The 23,197-nt window shown below is 51.1% G+C and overlaps 1 protein-coding gene across 1 annotated transcript; it reads left to right on the top strand.

Moving 5' to 3' along the window:
- Nucleotides 1–4,292: 4,292 nt before the first annotated feature.
- On the top strand, nucleotides 4,293–22,280 carry LOC144950190 (glutaminase liver isoform, mitochondrial-like). Its single transcript, XM_078880268.1, has 14 exons — nucleotides 4,293–4,465; nucleotides 4,845–4,903; nucleotides 5,215–5,378; nucleotides 7,169–7,227; nucleotides 8,538–8,582; nucleotides 10,839–10,897; nucleotides 11,815–11,875; nucleotides 13,341–13,391; nucleotides 13,476–13,658; nucleotides 15,072–15,203; nucleotides 15,843–15,929; nucleotides 17,528–17,589; nucleotides 18,873–19,013; nucleotides 20,464–22,280. The coding sequence occupies exons 1-14, from the start codon at nucleotides 4,307–4,309 to the stop codon at nucleotides 20,561–20,563; spliced, it is 1,362 nt and encodes a 453-aa protein (XP_078736394.1). The 5' UTR covers nucleotides 4,293–4,306; the 3' UTR covers nucleotides 20,564–22,280.
- The last annotated feature ends 917 nt before the right edge of the window (nucleotides 22,281–23,197 follow it).

Here is a 23,197-nt window from a genome sequence, read left to right as displayed (position 1 = left end):
CAGCCAACTAGTGAGGGTTGTCACGTAAACAGAACGTGCCAATTCGTCATATGTACAGCACACCGGCGTGTTGGAGAGCCAAGCCACAACATTTACAATCTAAGTACGACGTTTGGCCAGTAATTACAACTAGCTTCATCAGGCGACAGCCAGATTTCCTTAAATAGAGGCCTATTTGTGATGACGTCACTTGTGAGTACCTCTTGAGCGATGTGGGGGGTGGGGGGGTTAATGAATGAATATAAATGACAATTGATATCAATTGCCGTTTTGGTTATTTGAATGGTAATGAACGCCAGCCCATTGTTCGTGTATCTCCTGTCCATTGTGTCTACTAAGATAGCCGGAGCTAATCTTGATTTGAAGCTTTCGTGACTGCAGGAATCCATACTCTTTGGTTCTTTCGGTAAAGTCACGTAGGTATTTTATACCTATTGTTCAACGGCAATCCCTATTGAAGTATGCTGACCTGTATAGGCATGCATTTAAACAATGCATGATTTCATCATATTATTCGCTTCCAAGCAGTACTAAGCCTATAGCTATCCATTATAGATAATCATCAAATACCACGCCGTATCTCAAAACAATAAAACCCTACTGATTTAAACGTGCCGTAGTAATGCTAACGCAGACACGGCGTCAAACACGATGGGCGACCTGGTATCGTGCGGTATCGTGCGGTGTGGTGCAAAAAATCCCCGTGTCTTGCAATCGGCATTGTGTCCGTCTCCTTTCAGGCGGGGACGAAGGGCGAGCGCGCGCACATCATGGCCAGCAGGTGCGAGCATCTCGCACGGGGCCACTCATTAGGGCTCGCACCCCCCACCCCCAAACCGGGACACTCCATCGAAAGAGGGAAAAGAAGATGATTATTGTTGTTATTGTTATATCGCAACGAGCCGACGAGGGGACGACTCCGCATGCACGTGCACTGTGACCTTTGAGCCGTGCATCACTCACGCGACTGACCACAAACTAGCTGAGAGGCGGGTTAGACTTTGCAGACCTTCCCACAGGGCGGGCAGCCGCACTCTACAAAGGTTAAAGATCACAGAGCACGGACGATCCGGGGGTGGTGGTGGGGGGGCACACGAGGGCAGGTGGCGGTGACCCCTTGCAGGGGTCACGTTTAGACAGTCCCAGCAGAAGCTCGGTGTGGTATCTCCCTTGCTTGATACGTTCACGATTGATTTGCTTGTTCATTATTTAGTGGAGAGGAGCGAGAGAAGCTCTTCAGGGCCCAAGATGTGACCGTTGTTCTGCAGGTCTTCCCCGTGAAGGAGTGACTGTGCCCAGACATATCCAGACATTCAGGCATATCCAGACATTCAGACACGTCCAGACATTCAGGCATATCCATACATCCAGACGTCCAGACCAATGGCAGCGCTGGACGATGTTGCGGAGGGAAGGAAGGCGTGGGGTGCGAAGCGGTGGGAGCTGGGGGTGACTGCCGCAGACGCTGAGTTGGAAGAAGATCGGCGGTGTCCTGCGTGGAGGTGCTGTAGCCAACGGGGGGGGGGGGGGGGGGGGGGGGGGGGGGGTGTGATAGGAGGCGAGGAGGTGGTGGTGGTGACGAGGCCCCAACGACGCCCAGCCGGAATCCCTGCCTCAGATTTATTTTGGCGACCTTTTAAAAAAAAAAATGTCACTTGCCCCCCCCCCCCCTCTCTCTCCCTCCCTCGGCTACAGCGTCACCGCGCCGAGTGACAGCGCGTTTAACTCTTTAAAACGTGTTAAGTTATATATACGTCGGTATGTTGGGAAAAAAACGTGTTATTTTTTAATGCTAACATTGCCGAATATCAATTGGCTCCTACCTCCCCGTCCATGTTTGCGTGCTGTGACTGATAAATTTGCTTTGCCTCCCCACTCCAAAGTGTGCCAAGTCGCATCATGGGACCTCCTTTGCCAGTACCAAAATATACCAATAGGGTTTTTTCCTTGCAAAAGGTGGTCAGTTTTGTTGCCAGAAAAAAAAGGGGAGAAACCCTATTGGTATATTTTGGTACTGGCAAAGGAGGTCCCATGATGTAGCTGCTTACCCCGAGCCCTTATTACTCTGGTAGTGCGTTGTCTTGAACTGTGCGCCATTTGGCGTCATCTGGTCGAACACCGTATGAGACGAGGCTCCAAAGAAAGCTGTCTCTGGTGTGGACCAATCCGTTTCAAAGACAATGCATACATTACCAGAGTATTGTGTTTTTGTTTGCATTTGACTGCAAGTATTGTGGTTAATGTAGACATGATTCCTTGCAAAAGGTGTCAGTTTTGTTGCTCCCTTGCTTGATACGTTCACGATTGATTTGCTGGTGTGCCAAGTCGGTTGATGATGGCACCGACAATCGCCCCCCCCGCTCTTGCCGCCTGTGTGCGCTGCCGATGAATTGAATGTCAGGCGCGTCGCTAATCCCGCGTGGTGCTCTTGCCCTGCGTGCGCTCAGCGCCACCGATCGCCTCTTCGACGGATTCGCCGTGGACGGGAGGGTGCACGTGGCCGAGTTCGTCAAGGTCCGTCGACGGCAGAAACTCCACGGCGCATTTTTGTTGCGCTGCCAACGGTTGGTCACAACTTGCCAACCTGTCCGCACCTCACCGCATCGAGAGAGACGAAGGACTGCCCCGGGCCAACATTTCAAAAAGTGCCTTCACAGAGACCACCGGCGCGGAGACATTCAATCCACAAAGAAGCGACAGATTTGTTGGCATGAGGGAGGGGACTGAGACGGTGTTGGGGGGGATTTCTTAAGTGGCCGAGGCACGCGAGGCGGTCCCCACCTCTTTTTGCCGATTGCCATGCGGCGGAGATTCATCTGCAGCGGGGGGCCACGTGGTGAACGGTGAAGGTCGGGAGGTGTCACGTGATTCGTCTCGTGACAGCTCCCTCCCCAGAGCCGTTCTCCAACACGGAGTCACGCGCGCTGCTTTGGGAGCATTCCAAATGGGTTTGCTCCGGGTTCTATTTTTTTAATCTATTTTATTTCTATATCTATTTTTTTTAACTCCACTCATATATACTCTTTGGTTCTTTCGGTAAAGTCACGTAGAAGAAAAATTATAATAGATCACGACGTTTCGATCGCCACACAAGCGATCGTCCTCAGGTGTGGCGATCGAAACGTCGTGATCTATTATTCTTTTTCTTCTACGTGACTTTACCGAAATAACCAAAGAGTATGGATTCCTGCAGTCACGAAAGCTTCAAATCAAGATTCCACTCATACAATGTAACCGCTCATGGTCAAAGCAACGCAATGCCGAGTGAGATAACACATTGTCCTGCGGAGGGAGCTGGTAGGAACGTTGGGTTGCTCGGTCAATGGCCAGGGTCAAGGGCGGAGTGGTGCATTCCGCAAATATGCCCGACTGTGAGGGCGGGCACAAGCCGGCGTGAGTAGGTTAAACGTTGAGTTTTATAAGGGCACCACGAGGTGACCAGCCCCTCCCCACCCAGCCCCACCCTTCCCACCCCCCACCCAGCCCCACCCAGCCCCTCCCCACCTAGCCCCTCCCCACCCTCCCCTCTCCACCCAGCCCCACCCTTCCCATTTTTTGATGCACGACGGACGGACGGACACAATAATCCCCTGTGGGCTGGTGTAACCAGGAGGTTCCTACCAGTATTATCTTCAAATTACTCTAAGGCAGATTAAAACATCGCTCCGCACCCCCTACCCCCCTACAGAAAAAGAACTTGCCACGACTCAGCGAGGCTCGTCTGAGTTCATGAGCGTTCCAATAATAATACTAAATATAATGTGTGCAGGCCGTGTGTGACGCGGGCTTGCTCAGGTCCGATCCACGCTTGAGGCCGGGGCTGGAGGCGCTGGGACGTGACACAGACCCAGCGGGCACCGTGACTCGGGAGCACTTCTCAAGGTCAGTGTCGTCATCATCGTCATCATCATAAAAACAACCACAGACATCGTCATCATCATCAAAACAACCACAGACATCGTCATCATCATCGTCATCATCAAACCAACCATATATATTATCATCAAAACAAGCACAGACATCATTGTCATCAACGGTGTGGCACGTGCGTGGCATGTGACAGGAATGTGTGTGTGACATGTGCGTGGCATGTGGCAGGGATGTGTGTGTGTGACATGTGACAGGTGTGTGTGTGACATGTGCATGGCATGTGGCAGGGATGTGTGTGTGTGACATGTGCGTGGCATGTGGCAGGGATGTGTGTGTGTGACATGTGACAGGTGTGTGTGTGACATGTGCGTGGCATGTGGCAGATGTGTGTGTGTGACATGTGTGTGTGTGTGTGACATGTGTGTGTGTGTGTGACATGTGCTTGGCATGTGACAGGTGTGTGGGCTTGCAGGCTCGGCTGCTGCTCAGGGCCCTGCAGGGCTGTCTGGCCATCCCGAGATTCCGATCCTTCGCATCGACGCTCGAACGCATCTTCCTGCAGTGCCGACGCGAGACCCACGAGCAGAGCGACCAGGTACGCTGACACTCCCCGGCACACACAACGACGGAGATCTCCGGTACACACAACGAGGAACACCCCCGTGTCGCCTTGACAGGCTGTTGTTAGCGAGCACCTACGAAAGCCGACACGGCGCAGGGGTCAGAGCGGTGCGGGCATCATGTACTCATTTAAGGCTGAGTCAACCTAGGAGAGGCCCAAGACCGCTTCGGATATTCGTCACCGATGTTGGGCCACGAGCGGGAATCGAACTCGGGTTGCCAGATTGTGCAGCGCAGTCCGCTAACCGCAGCACAAGCGCTGCCCTAGGACCGTGCACACGCATTAGGCGTGGGTGCGCACGCACACGGTGGCATTGACACGAGCCGCTCAACCCCTGTGGGTGTTGTTGCAGGGCGCGGCCGAGGCGGTGACAGGCTGGGGTCTGGCCGTCTGCACCGTGGACGGACAGAGGTGAGCGGGCACGTGTTCGTCTCGTCCAGGAGCATAAATCGCCGTCACGCGAACTCCGGTGCAGCAGTAGCTGCAGTGGCTTTCGGCTGCCCCATCGGACACAAACGGTGGTCAACGCATCGCGTGACGCTTTCAGATGCACTTATGCGGCCGTCTGGAACGCTCTTCTTTCCGATAAACGGAATCGTGACGGTGTCTCACCCGAGCCGTCTTCTCTTCCACTCTGACGCCGCAACTTCTGGTGTCGCTGCCGCACCGCTGCTGTTCCTGCTGCCTCTGCCGCACCGCTGCTGTTCCTGCTGTCACCGAAGGCTTTCGCTGGGCACGAGCGCCCTGCCGTTCCGGCTGGGCCACGTCTCGCGCCTGCTGAGCCACGCGCTCGCGAGCCACGCGCTGGGAGCCGCCCGCCTGCTCGCCCGGCTCGAGGCGGCCGGCCACGCGGGAGCCGGCGGGGACCCCGCGTCCGAGGCACGCGGTACGACCCCCACCGGCCCCCCCACCCCCCCCCCCACTGATTCCTTCGCTCGCCCCCCATCGTGCACGCCGCGACGTCGGACTCTGCCCGTTACCGTCGGCGTGGGGACAGCGCGTTGCCCCACGCACAGTGCCGGATGATGATCGTAGTAGCAACGGTAGCTGCACGTGTAGTAGCTGCACGTGTAGCAGCTGCACCTGTAGCAGCTGCACGTGTAGTAGCTACAACACGTGTAGTAGCTGCACGTGTAGTAGCTGCACGTGTAGTAGCTGCACGTGTAGTAGCTGCTACACGTGTAGTAGCTACTACACGTGTAGTAGCTACTACACGTGTAGTAGCTGCACGTGTAGTAGCTGCACGTGTAGTAGCAGCACGTGTAGTAGCTACACGTGTAGTAGCTACACGTGTAGTAGCTGCACGTGTAGTAGCTACTACACGTGTAGTAGCTACACGTGTAGTAGCTGCACGTGTAGTAGCTGCACGTGTAGTAGCAGCACGTGTAGTAGCTACACGTGTAGTAGCTGCACGTGTAGTAGCTACTACACGTGTAGTAGCTACACGTGTAGTAGCTGCACGTGTAGTAGCTGCACGTGTAGTAGCTGCACGTGTAGTAGCAGCACGTGTAGTAGCTACACGTGTAGTAGCTACACGTGTAGTAGCTGCTACACGTGTAGTAGCTACTACACGTGTAGTAGCTACTACACGTGTAGTAGCTGCACATGTAGTAGCTGCTACACGTGTAGTAGCTACTACACGTGTAGTAGCTGCGCGTGTAGTAGCTGCGCGTGTAGTAGCTGCACGTGTAGTAGCTGCACGTGTAGTAGCTGCACGTGTAGTAGCTGCACGGGTAGTAGCTGCACGTGTAGTAGCTGCACGTGTAGTAGCTGCACGTGTAGTAGCTGCACGTGTAGTAGCTGCACGTGTAGTAGCTACGGGCCCCGCACTTTCAAGGGCCTCGCGCTAAATGCTTTCAAGCTGTCAATTCCAGTTCAGTGATTCTGCACTTGCTCTATTACTATAGTACTATACCACCTTTAACTTTTACGAACCACCGGGTGTTTAAGGTTAGCGATTTGTCGTATTATCTGGCTGTATAGCGAATGAAAACATACAATTACTTTACTATGCAAGTTAAACATTTGTGTTTTAATATTTTTGTGGCGGGGTTTTTCCATCGGGTGCTCCGGTTTCACCCCCTGCGTGTAAAAAAAAACTCACTCCATAGTTGTCGGGTAGGAGTGAGAACTCGTCTCTTGCCTTGCGTTTGTTGTCCTTCCCCCGTCGCCTCCGATTTGGCACGGTCGGCTACGTTCGGTACCGAAGAAGTTCAGCAACAACAAACACGCAGAGCAACTTCATATATAGAGGACCGCAGAGCTCACTGCCTGGCTGCTGTCGTTCTGCTCGTCTGTGGTTCCTCCTCATGCCTATCGTGTCCAAACTATTATTATATTTGCGTGTCTGCGTGGTGTTGCGTGTGTGTTGTGTGTGTAGCGGTTAGCACGCTGCACTACGAACCCGGCGACCCGAGTTCCACTCTCGCTCACGGCCATTACCGGTGACGATTATCTGAACCGGTCCTGGGCCTCCCCTAGGTCGGCTCAGCCTCAAATGGTCACCTGGTGCGGTGTGTAAAAACATCGCCACTGGGGGAGACAAAGGCGGTCGGGCGTGGTGCTGGCCACCCACCCACTCGTGTGCCGTGTCGGCCTTCATAGATGCTCGCTAACAGCACTTGCCCCAACAGTCTGTTAAGGCTACACGGGCGATGTTTGTGTTTTTGTGTGCAGGATGCTCCCTTAGCCCTTTGTCGGATTCCGGGAGTCTGCTGGTGGCTGCATTGCTGCAGGTAAACTGGTTGTGTGAAATGGCCAGCGTGGTTTATCATTCGGATGAACATTATTCGTATGACTATGATGCCCATATCTTCTGCACCGTCTTCGTTCATTGAGCACCGGCCTTTACCTGATCAGCTCCGTCGTCAGCTCAGCACAACACAATCGTTCAGTATATAAGTAATAAAAAAAAGCACGCTTTTATGAAATGTACTAGTAATGGCAGAACTCCACGACTCCATGAAGTGGCCATGAAGCTTGCCATAACGTAAGGGACCGTGGGCAATTACAGCCAACGTCAGTTGACCTTGGACAATTAGACCCAAGCCGAAACATAACATATTAAAAAGAATGTTTAAAATGCTAATATTTTTTTCTTTTTCATAATTAAACATAATATTGTCATCAGTATGACATAAGTATACCAAGTTTGCAATCGATACCACATTGGGAAGTGGGTTAAAATTGAGTTACAAGATTTGAGGATACAACAACGACAACGACAACAACAATAACAGAGTGAGTTAAATGAAAGCGTGTAAAAAATGTGCATCTTCATCGGCATCGTCGGTGTGTTCGGCACGTCCATGAGTTATTGAGGACAAGGATCTATTTTAGAGGTGCCACTGTCCGAAACCTCACATATTTGTTCCCCTTTTTAAAGGCCACACGCTGCTTTATTATTGACCAATGTGTCGTCTTAATCGACCCGCCGTTACCTGCCCGCTACCCTCAGACAAAGCCGGCGATCCTTAGCGTAACATTTTAAACGACTCCCTAAACTAAACTATTTTATTTTATTTTACCAGGTTAAGGCTCGCTGAGCTGTATAGCTTTTTTTTGCATAAGCGACCTGGCCACAAATGATGGCCCAACGAAGTGGTTATTCATGTCGACATTTATAGCAGCCAAATACTCTAAACGCGTGGTGTTGTTCATTCTAAATGTGGAGGGAAACACCGGAAGACCAGGTAGACAAACCCACGCGACCACGGGGAGAGAGACACGCAAACTCCATATATAGAGCAGCAGTCGTCAGGGTCAGGATCGAACCCACGACCTCATACCAGGCGAGGTAATTAACATCTCCTAGCCACCGTGATGATGATGATGATAATTAGAGAAAGAAACGCAAACTCAAAATATACAGCAGCAGGCGTCAGGGTCAGGATCGGAACCCACGACCTCCTGTATACCAGGCGAGGTAGTTAACATCTCCTAGCCACCGCGGTGGCCAGGTTGATGTGGCGACAACGCCTGCTGCTGCTGCGGTCGGTGAGAACCGCATCACGAGTGGTGCTTCTCTCCTTCCCGATCGTTTCAGGCGGCGCTGAGGGAGCAGTCGCCCGGGAGAGACGCGTTCCAGCTGGTGAGGTCGCTCGCCGGACCGCGTGGCGTGGCGAGGAACAGTGCCGGATTATCCCAGTAGCACAAGTAGCTACTCCATGTGTAGTAGCTGCACATGTAGTAGCTACAAATGTAGTAGCTACGGGCCCCACACTTTCAAGGGCCCCGCGCAAAATGCTTTCAAGCTCTCAATTCCGGTTCTGTGATTCTGCACTTGCTCTATTACACTAGAACTATACTGCCTTTAACTTTTACGAATGACCGGGTGTTTAAGGTTAGCGATTTGTCGTATTATCTGACTGTATAGCAAATGAAAACATACAATTACTTTACTGTGAACTAGCTTCATCCGGTACTGGCGAGGAGTGCTTGGTAGTAAAATAAAGCAAAGACAAAGATCCTCCCACCCCCGTGTAGCCTTAACAGACTGTTGGGGGCAAGTTCTGTTAGCGAGTAGCACCTATGAAGGCCGGCACGGCAAACGAGGGGGTGGGTGGCCAGCACCACACCCGGCTGCCTTTGTCTTCCCAGTGGCGATGTTTACCAAGTACTCATTTGAGGCGGAGTCGACTTAGGGGAGGCCCAGGACCGGTTAAGATAATCAACACTCGTGTTGGCCGTGAGCGGGAATGGACCTGGGGAGCCAGGTTCGAAGCGAAGCACGCTAACCACGACACTACCGCTCCCCATAATAAAACACGCACTAACACAGTTTCAGTTTTTTTCAGTTTCATTTATTTGGTATAGCCCTGTGAGCCATTCGGCTCTTGAATCGGGTGCAACCGCAACGAACAAAAACATGAACAAGAAAACATCTTAAAGTGACTATGCGCAAACAGAGAAATCCAGGAAAAAACTGCAAAGTCTTCCAGAAAAAAAAGCACCGTACACCAACGCTGTGCGAAAATCCCAGTGGGATGCAAGTCAAACAACAACAACAACAACCACAAGACAACTTAGATTAAAACTCCGTACTACAACAAACATGGCCAAACCAAAAAACTTTTCGAAATCACCCAAATAAAGCCATAAGCAATGTAACAGTGATCATAGGAACTGTGACCGAAATTTCACAATAAACGACATAAACAACATGTACCACCAAACCCTGTAGGCATAGCTGGCTGCATGAGTCACTCCACAACAACAACACACTCACTGTGAAATGAATGCGAAATAAGGGAAGCTCTCAAAGAACTATTACACCAGCATTTGTGTCTGATTGCTGTGTTATAGACAAATTGGTGCCCGTTGCATACAAACAGGCCTTCACGACCAATTGTCCATGATTCAGTTTATTTTGGCTTGCATCCTCGCGTTGGTATGTTATACATTAATTTAACCATAACCCTCCCTGTCATAATTTAGTTTGGCGAAGAAAAAAAATAAGAAAAACAAAAAATAAACGGTGCATTTGCCCACGTCGTCGTGACAGCTTGAATTGATCGGCTCCGTCGGGTGGTGGAGGGCAACAGCTACAACGACGATGTGACCCAAAATCAGCGAATCGTGAATGGAGGTTCATAATAAAGGTTTTTTGGGGTTATACCGCGTAAGTATAAATGTGTCGTAACCCACCGCTCCGTAGCCGGGCACCAAGCGCAGTTCCACCGCCTGCACACCCGGCGGGCCAACACCGCCACCGCCTTGGGGCGAGGGGACGGCAGCTGCTGCGGGCGGAGAATCAATCACCCAAAGGGATTCATCTTCTTGGTTCTTTCGGTAAAGTCACGTAGAATGGAAACACTAAAATAATAAAAATAAAACATAATAAAATAATTCTCACGACGTTTCGGCCACAACGCAAATAGCCGTCCTCAGGTGGAGAATAGGTTATTCAGACTCTGTCTCCTCGACAGACCTGTTCTCCACCTGAGGACGGCTACTTACGTTGTGGCCGAAACGTCGTGAGAATTATTTTATTATGTTTTATGTTTATTGTTGTATTATTTCCATTCTACGTGATTTTACCGAAAGAACCAAGAAGATGAATCCCTGCAGTCACGAAAGCTTTAAATCGAAAAAGACACCCAAAGGGTGCAAAGGGACCGCTCCGTGACGCCACTTATCAAGCACCGCCGTCTCGTATCATCCACGTCGCATTGCGGCTCGGGCAATGTTGAGTTCGTTGAATTGTTCGACCGAATTCGATCACGAAAAAAAAAACGATTTTGGCTGCCCTTGTTATTTTCGTTGCCGGCTCCACGCTGGCCTGATGGATCACCCCCTGCCTGTCTGCCTTGCCTGCTTGTCTGCCTGCTCGCCCCTGTCACGGCAGGTGTTGGAGGCGTACGGTCAGCTGGCCGGGCCGGAGGGTGCAACACAGACCCGACGCAGGTGAGGCCACGGCGTGGCGAGTGGCGGAACCTTTCCCTCCCCTCCCTCGAGTCGGCGAGCCAGGATATACTTCGGTAACCCGCGCACACCACATCCATTCATTCCTCTCCACGCTGGCTGTAGCTACTGCTGGTCACGCAACCCGCCCCCTACTCATTCCTCCAGTTTCCTCCTCCCGTCGCTAAATATGATGCGCGCAAATGTAACGGCAGTCGGTCAAAACATCCCCGTGATGAAAGGCGATCTGTAAATTACTGAATTGGGTTTACATAGAGAAGCAGGAGCAGCGTCAACATTACCCCACCCCCCTACTGTGAAAACACGGCAGGATCCTCCTGAAAGAGAGTCTTGAGACTCGTTGAAGCTTTCCTGGGTAAACAAGCAACAGCAGTAGCAGTAATAATGATTAGTCAATCTACGTAAGGTGCCAATTGCCTGTTGCCTTCCCACGTGATCTAGCACTGTGTGCACGTTGAACTTCTTTCGCACCGTACGTAGCCAACCGTGCAGATCGGAGGTGCGGGGGAAGGACAACAATCTAAACACAAGAAGCAGTTCTAAAGAAATCAGTTTTCAAACTAGATTTAAACGGAGTGGCGTGTGTGTGTGTGCGTTCATCACAGCTTGTGGAGAGCGGTAGTGTAGCGGTTAGCGCTACGCTACGAACCCAGCGACGGCCAATACCAGTGACGATTATCTGGGCCTCCCCTACGTCGACTCAGCCTCAAATGAGTACCTGGTGTGGTGTGTAAAACATCACCCACCACTGGGGAGACAAAGGCGACCGGGCGTGGTGTTGGCCACCCACCCCCTCGTGTGCCGTATCGGCCTTCATAGGTGCTAATCATTAACAGCACTTGCCCCAACAGTCTGTTAAGGCTATCGGGGGATCTTTGCATTTTTTGTTTTATCATCAGCTCACCAGGACCCATTCCCAACAGACTGCAGGCAGTGAAATACCTCATGAAGGACCGCCAGGTACACATGCCTGCCCTACCTACACGCACGCTCACACAGACACTCAATGTCACATTCGTGTCGCGACGCAGTCACATACAATCACACATTCACTTGCCTTGAGATTTAAATAATCACAGAGTCTCACGTTCACTCGGTCACATATTCACGCAATCGCACATTCACATGCCTTGAGATTTAAATAATCACAGAGTTTCGCGTTCACTCAGTCACATATTCGCACAATCACACATTCACATGCCTTGAGATTTTAAATAATCACAGTCTCACATTCACTCGGTCACATATTTGCACAATCACACTTTGACACAATCGCACGTTCACAGAGATACTCAGTCGCACAACTGCAGAGTCAAATGATCACACAATCACTTGTTCACTCAGACACAAATTAACGCAACCAATCGTAAGTCCACACAGCTATACGGTCAGGCAAATCGCCTTCACTCAAACAACACTGTGACGCATTCACACAATCAACAAATGTGAATTGGCATTATCACTCAGCGTGTGTCGTGTGTGCCTGCTGTGGTTGTTGTTGTTGTGTGGCTGTTGTGTTGTGTGGCTGTTGTGTTGTGGGGCATTGCGGTTGTGGCTCAGCCCGCGTCGTCTCTGTCTCTCTGTCTCTCTCTCTGTGCGTGGACGGCACCTTCATGTTCACCTTCTGAAGCGCTCGCTCGTCACCGTGGCGTGCGCGATGACCACCACAACCACCACGTGGCTTTTCTTTCGTGTTGTGCGCGGTGCTTTTAGCGCCACAGCGCGTCGATTTGTAGCGTTTATTTTCATTTCTTTGCTGGTGACTTTGTGTATTTCATATCGAAATCGCCTCCAGTGCTTTTGCTGCTGGCGGCAATAAAAGTTAATTCTAGATTTGAAGTTTTCGTGACTGCAAGGATTCATACTTTTGGTTTTTCGGTAAAGTCACGTAGCTTAAAAAAGAAAACAAATAAATTAAATCACGACGTTTCGGAGGCAACATAAGCTTCCGTCTTCAGGTGAAACCGTCACAGCAAAATTGCTGTATTCACTTGATACAGCAATTTGTATTCACTTGATACGGCAATTTTGCTGTGACGGTTTCACCTGAAGACGGAAGCTTGTGTTGCCTCCGAAGCGTCGTGATTTAATTTATTTGTTTTCTTTTTTAACCTACGTGACTTTACCGAAAAAACCAAAGAGTATGGCAATAAAAGTTGTTTAAAAGTCAAAAGTCTCTCTCTCTGTGTCTCTCTGTCTGTCTCTCTCTCTGTCTGTCTCTCTCTGTCTGTCTCTCTCTGTCTCTGTGTCTCTCTGTGTCTCTCTCTCTCTCTGTCTCTCTCTGTCTGTCTCTCTCTGTCTGTCTCTCTCTCTGTCTGTCTCTCTCTGTCTGTTTCTCTCTGTGTGTGTCTCTCTCTCTGTCTCTCTCTGTCTGTCTCTCTCTGTCTCTCTCTCTGTCTCTGTCTCTCTCTGTCTCTGTGCTCAGTGCTTCCCGGAGAGGACGGACGCCGACTCGGCGCTGGAGCTCCTCGTGCAGGTAACGCCAACGCCCTGTCCGCGCACGGGCGCCCCAACAGTCTACGGAGGCTCCACGGGGGAATTTGTCGTCTTCTGTGCGAAGCTGTCGGGCGTGCAGGTGACGTGCGAGTGGTGTGCGGGCGTGGCGGGCTGCCTGGCGGCGGGCGGCGTTCCCCCCGCGGTGGCGGGAGAGGAGAGGGCACTGGCGGCGGACGCGGTGCGCTCCGCGCTCTGCTGCGCTCACGCGGACGGACTCGGCGGTCTGTCCGTAGACGCACATCACAAGGCGAGAGAGATACAGGGAGCGAGCGAGCGAGCGGGCATTGACCGCTCGCAATTTTTTTTTACCAGGTCATGCCCACTGAGCTCTACAGCTCTTTTTTCAGAAGCTGCCTGGCCACATACGATAGCCTAACGAAGTGGCTTATATTTCGATTTAAAGCTTTCGTGACTGCAGGGATTCATCTTCTTGGTTCTTTCGGTAAAGTCACGTAGAAGGGAAATAATAAAATAAAAAAATAATAAAAATAAAACATAATAAAATAATTCTCACAATTATTTTATTATGTTTTATTTTTATTCTTTTATTATTTCCATTCTACGTGACTTTACCGAAAGAACCAAGAAGTGGCTTATCACGTGAAATGTTTATCACGGCCAAATACTCGAAAGGCGTGTTTTGTAAATGTGGATGGAAAAACCGGAGGACCCGGAGAAAAATCCACGCAACCACGGGGAGAACACGCACATTCCAAATATACAGCAACAAGCGTCAAGGACGGGGTTGAACCCACGACCTCCTGTATACCAGGCGAGGAAGTTAACATTTCGTCACCGTGACGCCCGCAGACATTCACGCCCCGAAAAAATAAACCATGCGGCCTTAATCTCTGAAGTACGCACGCACGCCGTTCACGTTCGGACGAACGACTGCGAAAAAGGGAATCGCACAGCCCTGCGATGGCTTGGTCGCATCACCACTGGCATTAGAAGGAGCTCTAGAAGAGCCCCGCTCGTCTTGAGTGGGGTGGAATCGTCCACACTTTACCCCACCACACGCGACTTGATGATCGGCTGCGGTGCACCCATTTACACCCGGAGGAAGGGGGTGGGGGCAGGAGAAAGGAGGTGTGAAGGGAACCTGCACAGACTCTTGACGAATAACGCATGGAACCTCCACAGGCGGGCGGTGTGCGAGTGTTCGAACAGATCTGTTGTAAGACGGGGATATAAAAAGACTCCAGTGACTTAAAGAGTCCAGAACATTCCGGGAAAGAGAGCGGTTCTGCGGACGATGAGGAAGAGGGAGGATGGAGGGAGGAGGATGGAGGATGGAGGAGGAGGATGGAGGAGGAGGATGGAGGGAGGAGGATAGAGGAGGAGGATGGAGGAGGAGGATGGAGGGAGGAGGATGGAGGATGGAGGAGGAGGATGTAGGAGGAGGATGGAGGGAGGAGGATAGAGGAGGAGGATGGAGGAGGAGGATGGAGGGAGGAGGATGGAGGATGGAGGAGGAGGATGGAGGAGGAGGATGGAGGGAGGAGGATAGAGGAGGAGGATGGAGGAGGAGGATGGAGGGAGGAGGATGGAGGGAGGAGGATGGAGGGAGGAGGATGGAGGGAGGAGGATGGAGGGAGGAGGATGGAGGAGGAGGATGGAGGCGAACTTGTGACTGTGGGTCTCTGTGCTCGTTTCGAAGGTGGGCCACCCCGTGGTGTCCTCGCGCACAGGAGCGCTGATCGTGATCGTGCCGCGCGTGCTGGGCCTGGCGTTCTGGTCGCCGCTCCTGGACGACGCGGACCTCCCACGCGGAGGCCTGCGGCTGTTGGAGGTGAGCGAGCGGAGGTCACCGGCACACGCTCGCACGTTGAGCTTCTGTCGCACCGAACGTAGCCAACCGGTGCTAATCGGAGGCGCGTGGGAAGGACGACAAACTGAACACCAAAGCAGTTCTTAAATGCACGACACGAACTTGGTCAGACCATTTCGATTTAAAGCTTTCGTGACTGCAGGGATTCATCTTCTTGGTTCTTTCGGTAAAGTCACGTAGAATGGAAATAATAAAATAATAAAAATAAAACATAATGAAATAATTCTCACGACGTTTCGGCCACAACGCAAGCAGCCGTCCTCAGGTGAAGACCAGGTCTGTCGGGGAGACAGCGTCTGAATGACCATTAAGTGGCTTCACCCAAAAATCAATTCTAGCTCATAATGGCTGGGAAAACATACCGTGTGTTAGGCTAGTTAGTTAAAGTTTTATTTTAATCTGGTGAGGGCCCACGGATCCCATCGGAGGTCTGAGTTCGCCAGTTGGATTCCGTTTGTGCCTCTGGTCGGGCGAACGATGGGGTGACGCGGGCGGGTGGGGGCCTGTAGCGTGTGCACGGCGAGTTGGAGGCTGTGGTTGTCTGTGGTTGATCGGGTCTGCTCTGCGGTGGTGACGATACGCGGTGCGGTCTGCGCGCAGGAGTTCGTGCAAACGTTCGCGCTGCACCCATACGACAGCGTGCCCCGTCGGCCCAGACCTCTGTCGTCTTGGTCTCACGAATCGGAGGTATCCCTGGACGCGCGCGTGAGCATTGGATTCACAGTGAATGTATGAAAGCACGTTGCACTTATTTCGCACCGTACGTAGCCAACCGTGATAATCGGAGGTGCGGATGGGCTGATCTCGTCCCCTGGTTAAAGTGCAGGAGTCTGACTCACTAAAGACGCGTGGGACTTTGGAAACAAACCGTGGGATGGTGAGCAGATTACCTCACGATTTTGGGCCACCTCGTCCCAACAGAAACCCAATGTAACTCAACCTGGGTTTGAATATCTGTACGAGTGAAATGTTCTTTTCAAAGAACGTCTATTATGCTGCCTAAAGTCCTCCATGCATTACGTACGTATGTATGTTGGACTTCTTTCACACCGTACGTAGCCAGCCGCGCTAATCGGAGGTGTCGGGGAAGGACAGCAAACTAAAGACAAAAAGCAGTTCTAAAGAAATTCGTTTTCAGATGTGAAAGAGTCCGGCTTACGTGACTAGGCTTGCTGAAGGGCACGTGGGTTCACACTTATGGGTTTGCCTCTGGCTCACACGAGTGAAGCCAGACCTATGGTGGAGGTGTAATGGGTTCCGGAGACACTTGTAGAGGTAACTTCTTTATTACAATCCAACACTCCAACAGTCCTGATACTCTGTTACAGCCTAGGTACACAGCCTAGATACACTACTCTGGCTACGCTCTGGAACTCGCCCTCACAAGGACGTAGAGCCGGGAGTTCCAGAGTCCCACCACTGGCCCTCACAGCATCCCAGGGTCCTGAGATGGCTGGTCTTGGGTCTTGGGTCTTGAGCTACAACTGGCCCTGATCGGCCAGGGAGCTGCCCTTTTATGCCTCGTCCCCAACGAGGGGTGGGGTTGTGTGCGCCCCCAGATATCCCACAGAGCACACACAGCCCCCCCCGTTGGTGGCGCCAAGGGGCTTAACTGGCTGGGTTGTCTGGGATTCCAGCGCCTGGCACCGGCACCAAGGGGCTTAAGCGTCTGGGTTGCCTAGGGTCCCAGAGCCCCCAGCAGCCCCTCCCCTCTTATGTCACTACAGAGGGACGGCAACCGGCGGGAGGGAGCGACCGCGTTACTGACCCCGTGTTCACTCTAAACTAAACTAAAACTATGTTTTTTATTTTACCATATAAGTCCCGCTGAGCTATGTAGCTCTTTTTCAAAAGTGACTTGGACACAATCGAGAGCTCGGTGAAGCGGCTTATCATCATGTGGAAATTTATAGCGGTCGATTACTCGAAAAGCACATGAGTTCTAAATGTTGAGGGAAAAACCGTAGGACCGGGAGAAACATCGACACGACCACAGGGAGAGAGAAAGAGACATGCCAACTCCAAATATACAGCAGGCGTCAGGGTCAGGATCGAACCCACGACCTCCTGTATACTAGGTGAGGCAGTTAACATCTCCTAGCCACCGTGGCAACTTGGCACTGACCTGGTACTGACTTGGTGCTCGTTCGGTGCTGACCTAGCGATGACTCGGTGTTGACCCGGTAATGACCCGGTGATGACCTGTTGTTTACCCGGTGATGACCCGGTGATGACCCGGTGCTGTGTGATGACCCGGTGCTCTCTTCGTCTGGCCGTGCCGCCAGGGATACCGGATCATGAACCTGCTGCTGGCCGCGTACCGGGGCGACGTCGCCTCCCTCCGCAGGTGACGGCGGCTCCCGCACCACGCGGCAGCTTCGGGCCTGTGCCCTCTCGCCATCAGCGTCTAGTACACAGCACAGACTCTATTATTCATAATCAACGTTTTTGGGTTTAGATCGCGTTATTTATAAATGTGTCGTAACCCTCCACCACCCGACATGGCCAATCACGTTGACAAAAGACAAATAGTTCACTGCTTTAGCCCACCGGTGTGTTGAAGCGTGAAACCACAAAAATTGTAAATGCTGTGGTTTCACGCTTCAACACACCGGTGGGCTAAAGCAGTGAACTATTTGTCTTTTGTCAACGTGACACTTTTTTTGCTGAATGGCCGTGTCGGGTGGTGGAGGGTTATGACAAATTTATAAATAACGCGATCTAAACCCAAAAACGTTGATTATGGACAGACTTTATTAGTGGTATATTAGTATTGTGTTAGCGTGCACATTACCATCACATTTGCGTTATATGAGCATGATGTTAGTGTGATATATTGGAAGTATATTAGTATAATGCTCGTGTTATATTCTTTTAATATTACCGTGATATATTCGTATTTTATTGGCATTATCTATTAGCGGAATATTACAAAACATTTTTGCATTATATTAACGTTATATTTGAACATTATATTACCATAATCGCACTATATTAGCATTGTATTACCATACTATTATTATATTCACCAAATATAAGCGTATGTGCATTATATTATATTACCGTTATAAATTATTGAACTATAAACTATTTTTTTTTTTTACCAGGTAAGGCGACCTGGCCACAAACGATAGCTCAACTTCGTGGCTTATCATGTGGACATTTATTGCAACCAAATGCTCTAAGCACACGTTTCCAAATGTGGAGGGAAAAACCGAAGGACCCGGATAAAAATCCATGCGACCACGGGGAGAATGTGAAAGCTCCAAATATACAGCAGCAGCAGGCGTCAGGGTCGGGATCGAACCCACTAACTCCTGTATACCAGGCGAGGTAGTTAACTTCTCCTAGCCATCGTGATGATGATGATGATGAGAGAGCGAGACACGCAGACTCCAAATATACAGCAGCAGGCGTCAGGGTCGGGATCGAACCCACGACCTCCTGTACACCAGGCGAGGTCGTTAACATTTTGCCACCGTGGCACCGCTAGGGAGCCACGAGGGAGACGAAGGCAGCCGGGTGTTGTGCTGGCCACCCACCCTCTCGTGTGCCGCCACTCGCCAACGCCACTCGCCCCCCAGTCTCCCGGGGGCTACGCGGGGAACCTCTCCGCCATCCCTTTCGCAGGATGGTGCTGGCCGGCGTGCACCCTGGCCTGGCCGACTACGACGGCCGCACGGCGCTGCACCTGGCCGCCTCGGAGGGTCACCTGCACGCCGTGCGCTTCCTGCTGGAGACGGCTCGGGCGGACTGCCACGCCCGCGACCGGTAGCTCACGCTCACGCGACGCTCACACCCGGCCACCCGGCCACCCGGCACGCACCGTTCACTAAGACAAAGCCACCCCCCCCCCACACCACTGCCTGTACAAGGCGCCACCACTGACGTTTGCCATGTCCGGGAATCGAACTCAGGTGGCCGGGTTCGTAGGGAAGTGCGCTAGCCGCTACGCGACCGCTCGCCATACATATGGACAAGGGGACAAGCACCATCCCCCCCCCCCCCGCCCTTGTATAGCGGTATGGAGCAAGTGCATATTCACTCCGTGCGTGATCAACGTGCATATTCACTCCGTGCGTGATCAACGTGCATATTCACTCCGTGCGTGTTCAACGTGTGTTCATCCAGTGCCATGCTAACCGTGTGTTCACTCTGTGTTCACGCTGTACTGTTTTCACCAGGGGCGGTTTCTTCATTAGGGCGATTGGGCGACGCACCACCAATCTCAGCCGTCACTGTGCCTCTGGATAGAGTCCAATCAGCGTCATGTCACGTTCTGTGGAGTACCGCCTCCTTTTGGGCGATTTCACTCCGGCTGAGAATCGCCCCGAGTGGTCCCATAGACTTACATTCAAAGATGTTTTTTTTCGAATGGCGGGCGCTGCAATGCATTCTCTATGGCTTCCGGGAGGGCTCGCACTAACGTGCTTACGTCATCATACGTAAGCACGTTTCAGTCAACAATATTATTTGTCGCCACCTAGTGGAATCTTTAATAAAAGAAACTGAGTGGATTGTAATAATAGTGAGATAGAAACAAACAAGATGTATTGTAAGAATCACTTTATTTTTCATTAATATTAAAGAAGTGAAGTTGCCTTTACATGCTTAAGCTGTTAATTTATCCATTGCATGGGTGGACCTTATCCTTATCAATCATCCAGACATTTGCCCCCCCTGAGAGATTTTGCAGGAGCCACCACTGGTTTTCACCATGTGTTCACTGTGTACTGTGCTCACCGTGTGTTCACCATGTGCTCTCTGTGTGCTGTGCTCACCGGGTGTTCACTGTGTACTGTGCTCACGGCGTGCTCACTGTGTGCTGTGCTCACTGTGTGCTCACTATGTGCTCACCATTGTGTTCACTGTGCATATTCACTCCATGCGTGTTCAACGTGTGTTCATCCAGTGCCGTGCTCACCGTGTGTTCACGCTGTATTGTGCTCACCGTGTGCTCACTGTGTGCTGTGCTCACTGTGTGTTCACCGAGTGTTCACCGAGTGTTCACCGTGTGCTCACCGTGTGCTCACCGTGTGCTCACTGTGTGCTGTGCTCACTGTGTGCTGTGTTCACCGAGTGTTCACCGAGTGTTCACCGTGTGCTCACCGTGTGCTCACTGTGTGCTCACTGTGTGCTGTGCTCACTGTGTGTTCACCGAGTGTTCACCGTGTGTTCACCGTGTGTTCACCACTGTGTTCACTGCTGTCGTTGCGTGCAGCTGGGGCAGCACTCCGCTGCACGAGGCCGTGCGCTACGCCCACCAAGCCGTGGTCGCCCTGCTGTCCGCGCACATGAACCAGGCGACGGTGCTCATGTAGACAGAGTGGGGAACAGCTGCACCGACACAGCCAGCCAATATCACTGTTCACACACTGATGCAAAGCCTGCCCCAGCCATCATCCAAATACACAGCCAACGTTCATCATCACCACCAACTTGCCTTATCCATCATCACCATCGTCAATATCACCATCATCATCATAGTAACATCATCTCAGCGATGTTCACCATGATCATCATCATCATCTTCAACCAGATACTTTACTCAAATTGTAAATGTTGTGGATTTACTCTCCAACACACCGGTGGGCTAAAGTAGTAACTAATTGGCTTTTGTTTACGCAACAACTCCCTTACTAATTGGCTGTGTCGGGTGGTGGAGGATTACGACACGTTTTATTATGAAATAATATTGGCTGCGAAAGCCTACGTGTTAAACTTCAACCAAATAATTACAAATATCATCATTACCATTGCTAATATGCATAATATAGGGTTTTTCGGTTCGATCGCGTATATATAAATTAAACCCACCACCACCCGATGCAGCCAATTAGTAAGGGTTGTCAAGTAAACAGAACATGCCAATTCGTTACGAGAACAGCAACACACGTTTGTTGGAGAGCAAATCCACAACGATCTCACCCAAAAAAACACTTGGATGATTTTGGTCGCGAAAGCCCACGTGATACACTGATTGCCAATATCATCAACACGATCTTCGCTTCTCTCTCCATCTCAAGCAAATCTCTTGGCTCCATCTCCACGGCGGGCATTGCTCTTCCCTCCTTTGGCTTGCCACTCCATCACCAGGTTTGGCCTTTGGCTGTCCTCCTTCCGAGCGATGTGCCTTGCCCACTTTAGTCCTCACGATTCCACGGGAGCAGAAAGAATTTCAAAATCTGTCGAGTTTTAAATCGGACGGGAGGAATGAAGCCGACCCGTGATTGGAGCGCTGGGTCAGTTTGTACGGAGCACAAGCAGACAGCACCGTGTCCACTCCTGTGTACAATGTATTTATTTATGCCACGTGATAATATATATGAAGACTGACTTCCTAGACAATATTTTCTATACGTTATACAGTAAATGTAAGTGGGGAGGGAATGGTATATTTTTTTACCCGTTGTAATTGTTATGTAAACTTGTTTACATGTTTTAAATATTACATATATAACAACATAAAATATGATAATTGTTTTTTTACCGTTCTACCTGGCAACAAAACTGACACCTTTTTTACAAGGAGTCATGTTTGCATAGACCACAATACCTGCAGTCGTAAATGCAAACAAAAAACATAACTCTGATAATGTGCACTGTCCTTGAAGTTGATTGGTCCACACCCGAGACAGCTTTCCTTAGAGCCTAGTCTCACATGGGTTGGACCAGATGACGCCAAAAGGCGCACAACTCAAAGACAATGCACCATCAGAGTATGAGAGCTCGGTTAAGCATTTACACCATTGGAACCTCATTTGCCAGTAAAAAATATGATAATTTGTTTTTGTACCCTTCTACCTGGCGTGGCCGGGGTGGGGCCCGTGCCACGCCGAGCCCCATATAAGCAGCCGCCTAAGGAGGTTCGGGGCTGTTCCTGCGGAGAATGAAGATGCCTCGTGAAGATGCCAAGAAGAGAAGGCCTACAGTGAGCGGACCGCCAGCAGCCACCTGGCTGGGTCACGCTGGAGTAGCTAAGAGACAAGTGTGTGTGTTAGCTAGGGTAGGTCGGTGGTCACCACCCTCTGGGTAGAGTAAGAGTAACTGTTGAGTGACCGTTGTGTTCATTAATAAAATGAGTGTTGCCTCCCAAGAAGTGTGCGCGCCTAAATTGAACCCATTACACAGGCACTAGGATCTGCCTGTGGAGCCCAAGCGGTCATCGCACAGTGCCCAATAAGCATGGAGCGCTGGAACAACGTGAATGCGATTTGTGGTCGGTGTGCGCGTTTCGCAGGGAGTGGTAGCGCAGTGGATAGCGCACTGCGCTATGAACCCGGCGACCCGAGTTCGATTCCCGCTCACGACCAATATCAGTGGCGATTATTTGATCCGGTCCTGGGCCTCCCCTAGGTCGACTCAGCCTGAAATGAGTACCTGGTGCGGGGTGTAAACATCGCCACTGGGGAGACAAAGGCGGTCGGGCGTGGTGCTGGCCGCCCACCCCCTCGTGTACCGTTCCGGCCTTCATAGGTGCTCGCTAACAGCACTTGCCCCTACAGTCTGTTAAGGCTATACGGGGGTCTTTATACACATCAATCTAATGCAGTGGTTCTTAACTTTTCCTGCAGCCTTGCACCCCTTTGGTTCGCAACCATAAAAAAAAAACTTTACCGAAAGAACCAAGAAGAAGAAAAATGTCTGTTAGTAAATACATAGGATTCGATTAAACAATGTAGTTGTTCTTACTTGCCCACGCTTAATTTGTTTTTTCGATGACTTACCTTCTAAAAAAATTTGCCCATGTCTTGCACTCCCAGAAAGGGGAATTTCGCACCCCCAGGGGGTGCGTGCACCCCAGGTTAAGAACCACTGATCTAATCAATGTCCAAAGTATAAGAGGGAGACTTCCTCAATGGACTGGCCAGCTTGCCAGCTCTGGGGCTTGCCTGTGCACGCCCATGGTCAGTTCCAAGTAGTGACGCAAGGCACCGGAATTCCATCATTGCTGA

This window comes from Lampetra fluviatilis, chromosome 56 (assembly GCF_964198595.1).
Source record: "Lampetra fluviatilis chromosome 56, kcLamFluv1.1, whole genome shotgun sequence".
NCBI lineage: Eukaryota > Metazoa > Chordata > Hyperoartia > Petromyzontiformes > Petromyzontidae > Lampetra > Lampetra fluviatilis.
Note: the sequence above shows the minus strand (reverse complement) of the source record. Positions and strands in the feature narration are given on the sequence as shown.

Excerpts from the sequence above, each read along its gene's own strand:
- LOC144950190 (XM_078880268.1), top strand. The coding sequence starts at position 4,307 with ATGTGCTTGGCATGTGACAGGTGTGTGGGCTTGCAGGCTCGGCTGCTG. Across the intron at positions 17,590-18,872 it reads GACGTCGCCTCCCTCCGCAG|GATGGTGCTGGCCGGCGTGC; the intron begins GTGACGGCGGCT and ends TCCCTTTCGCAG. Across the intron at positions 19,014-20,463 it reads GACTGCCACGCCCGCGACCG|CTGGGGCAGCACTCCGCTGC; the intron begins GTAGCTCACGCT and ends CGTTGCGTGCAG.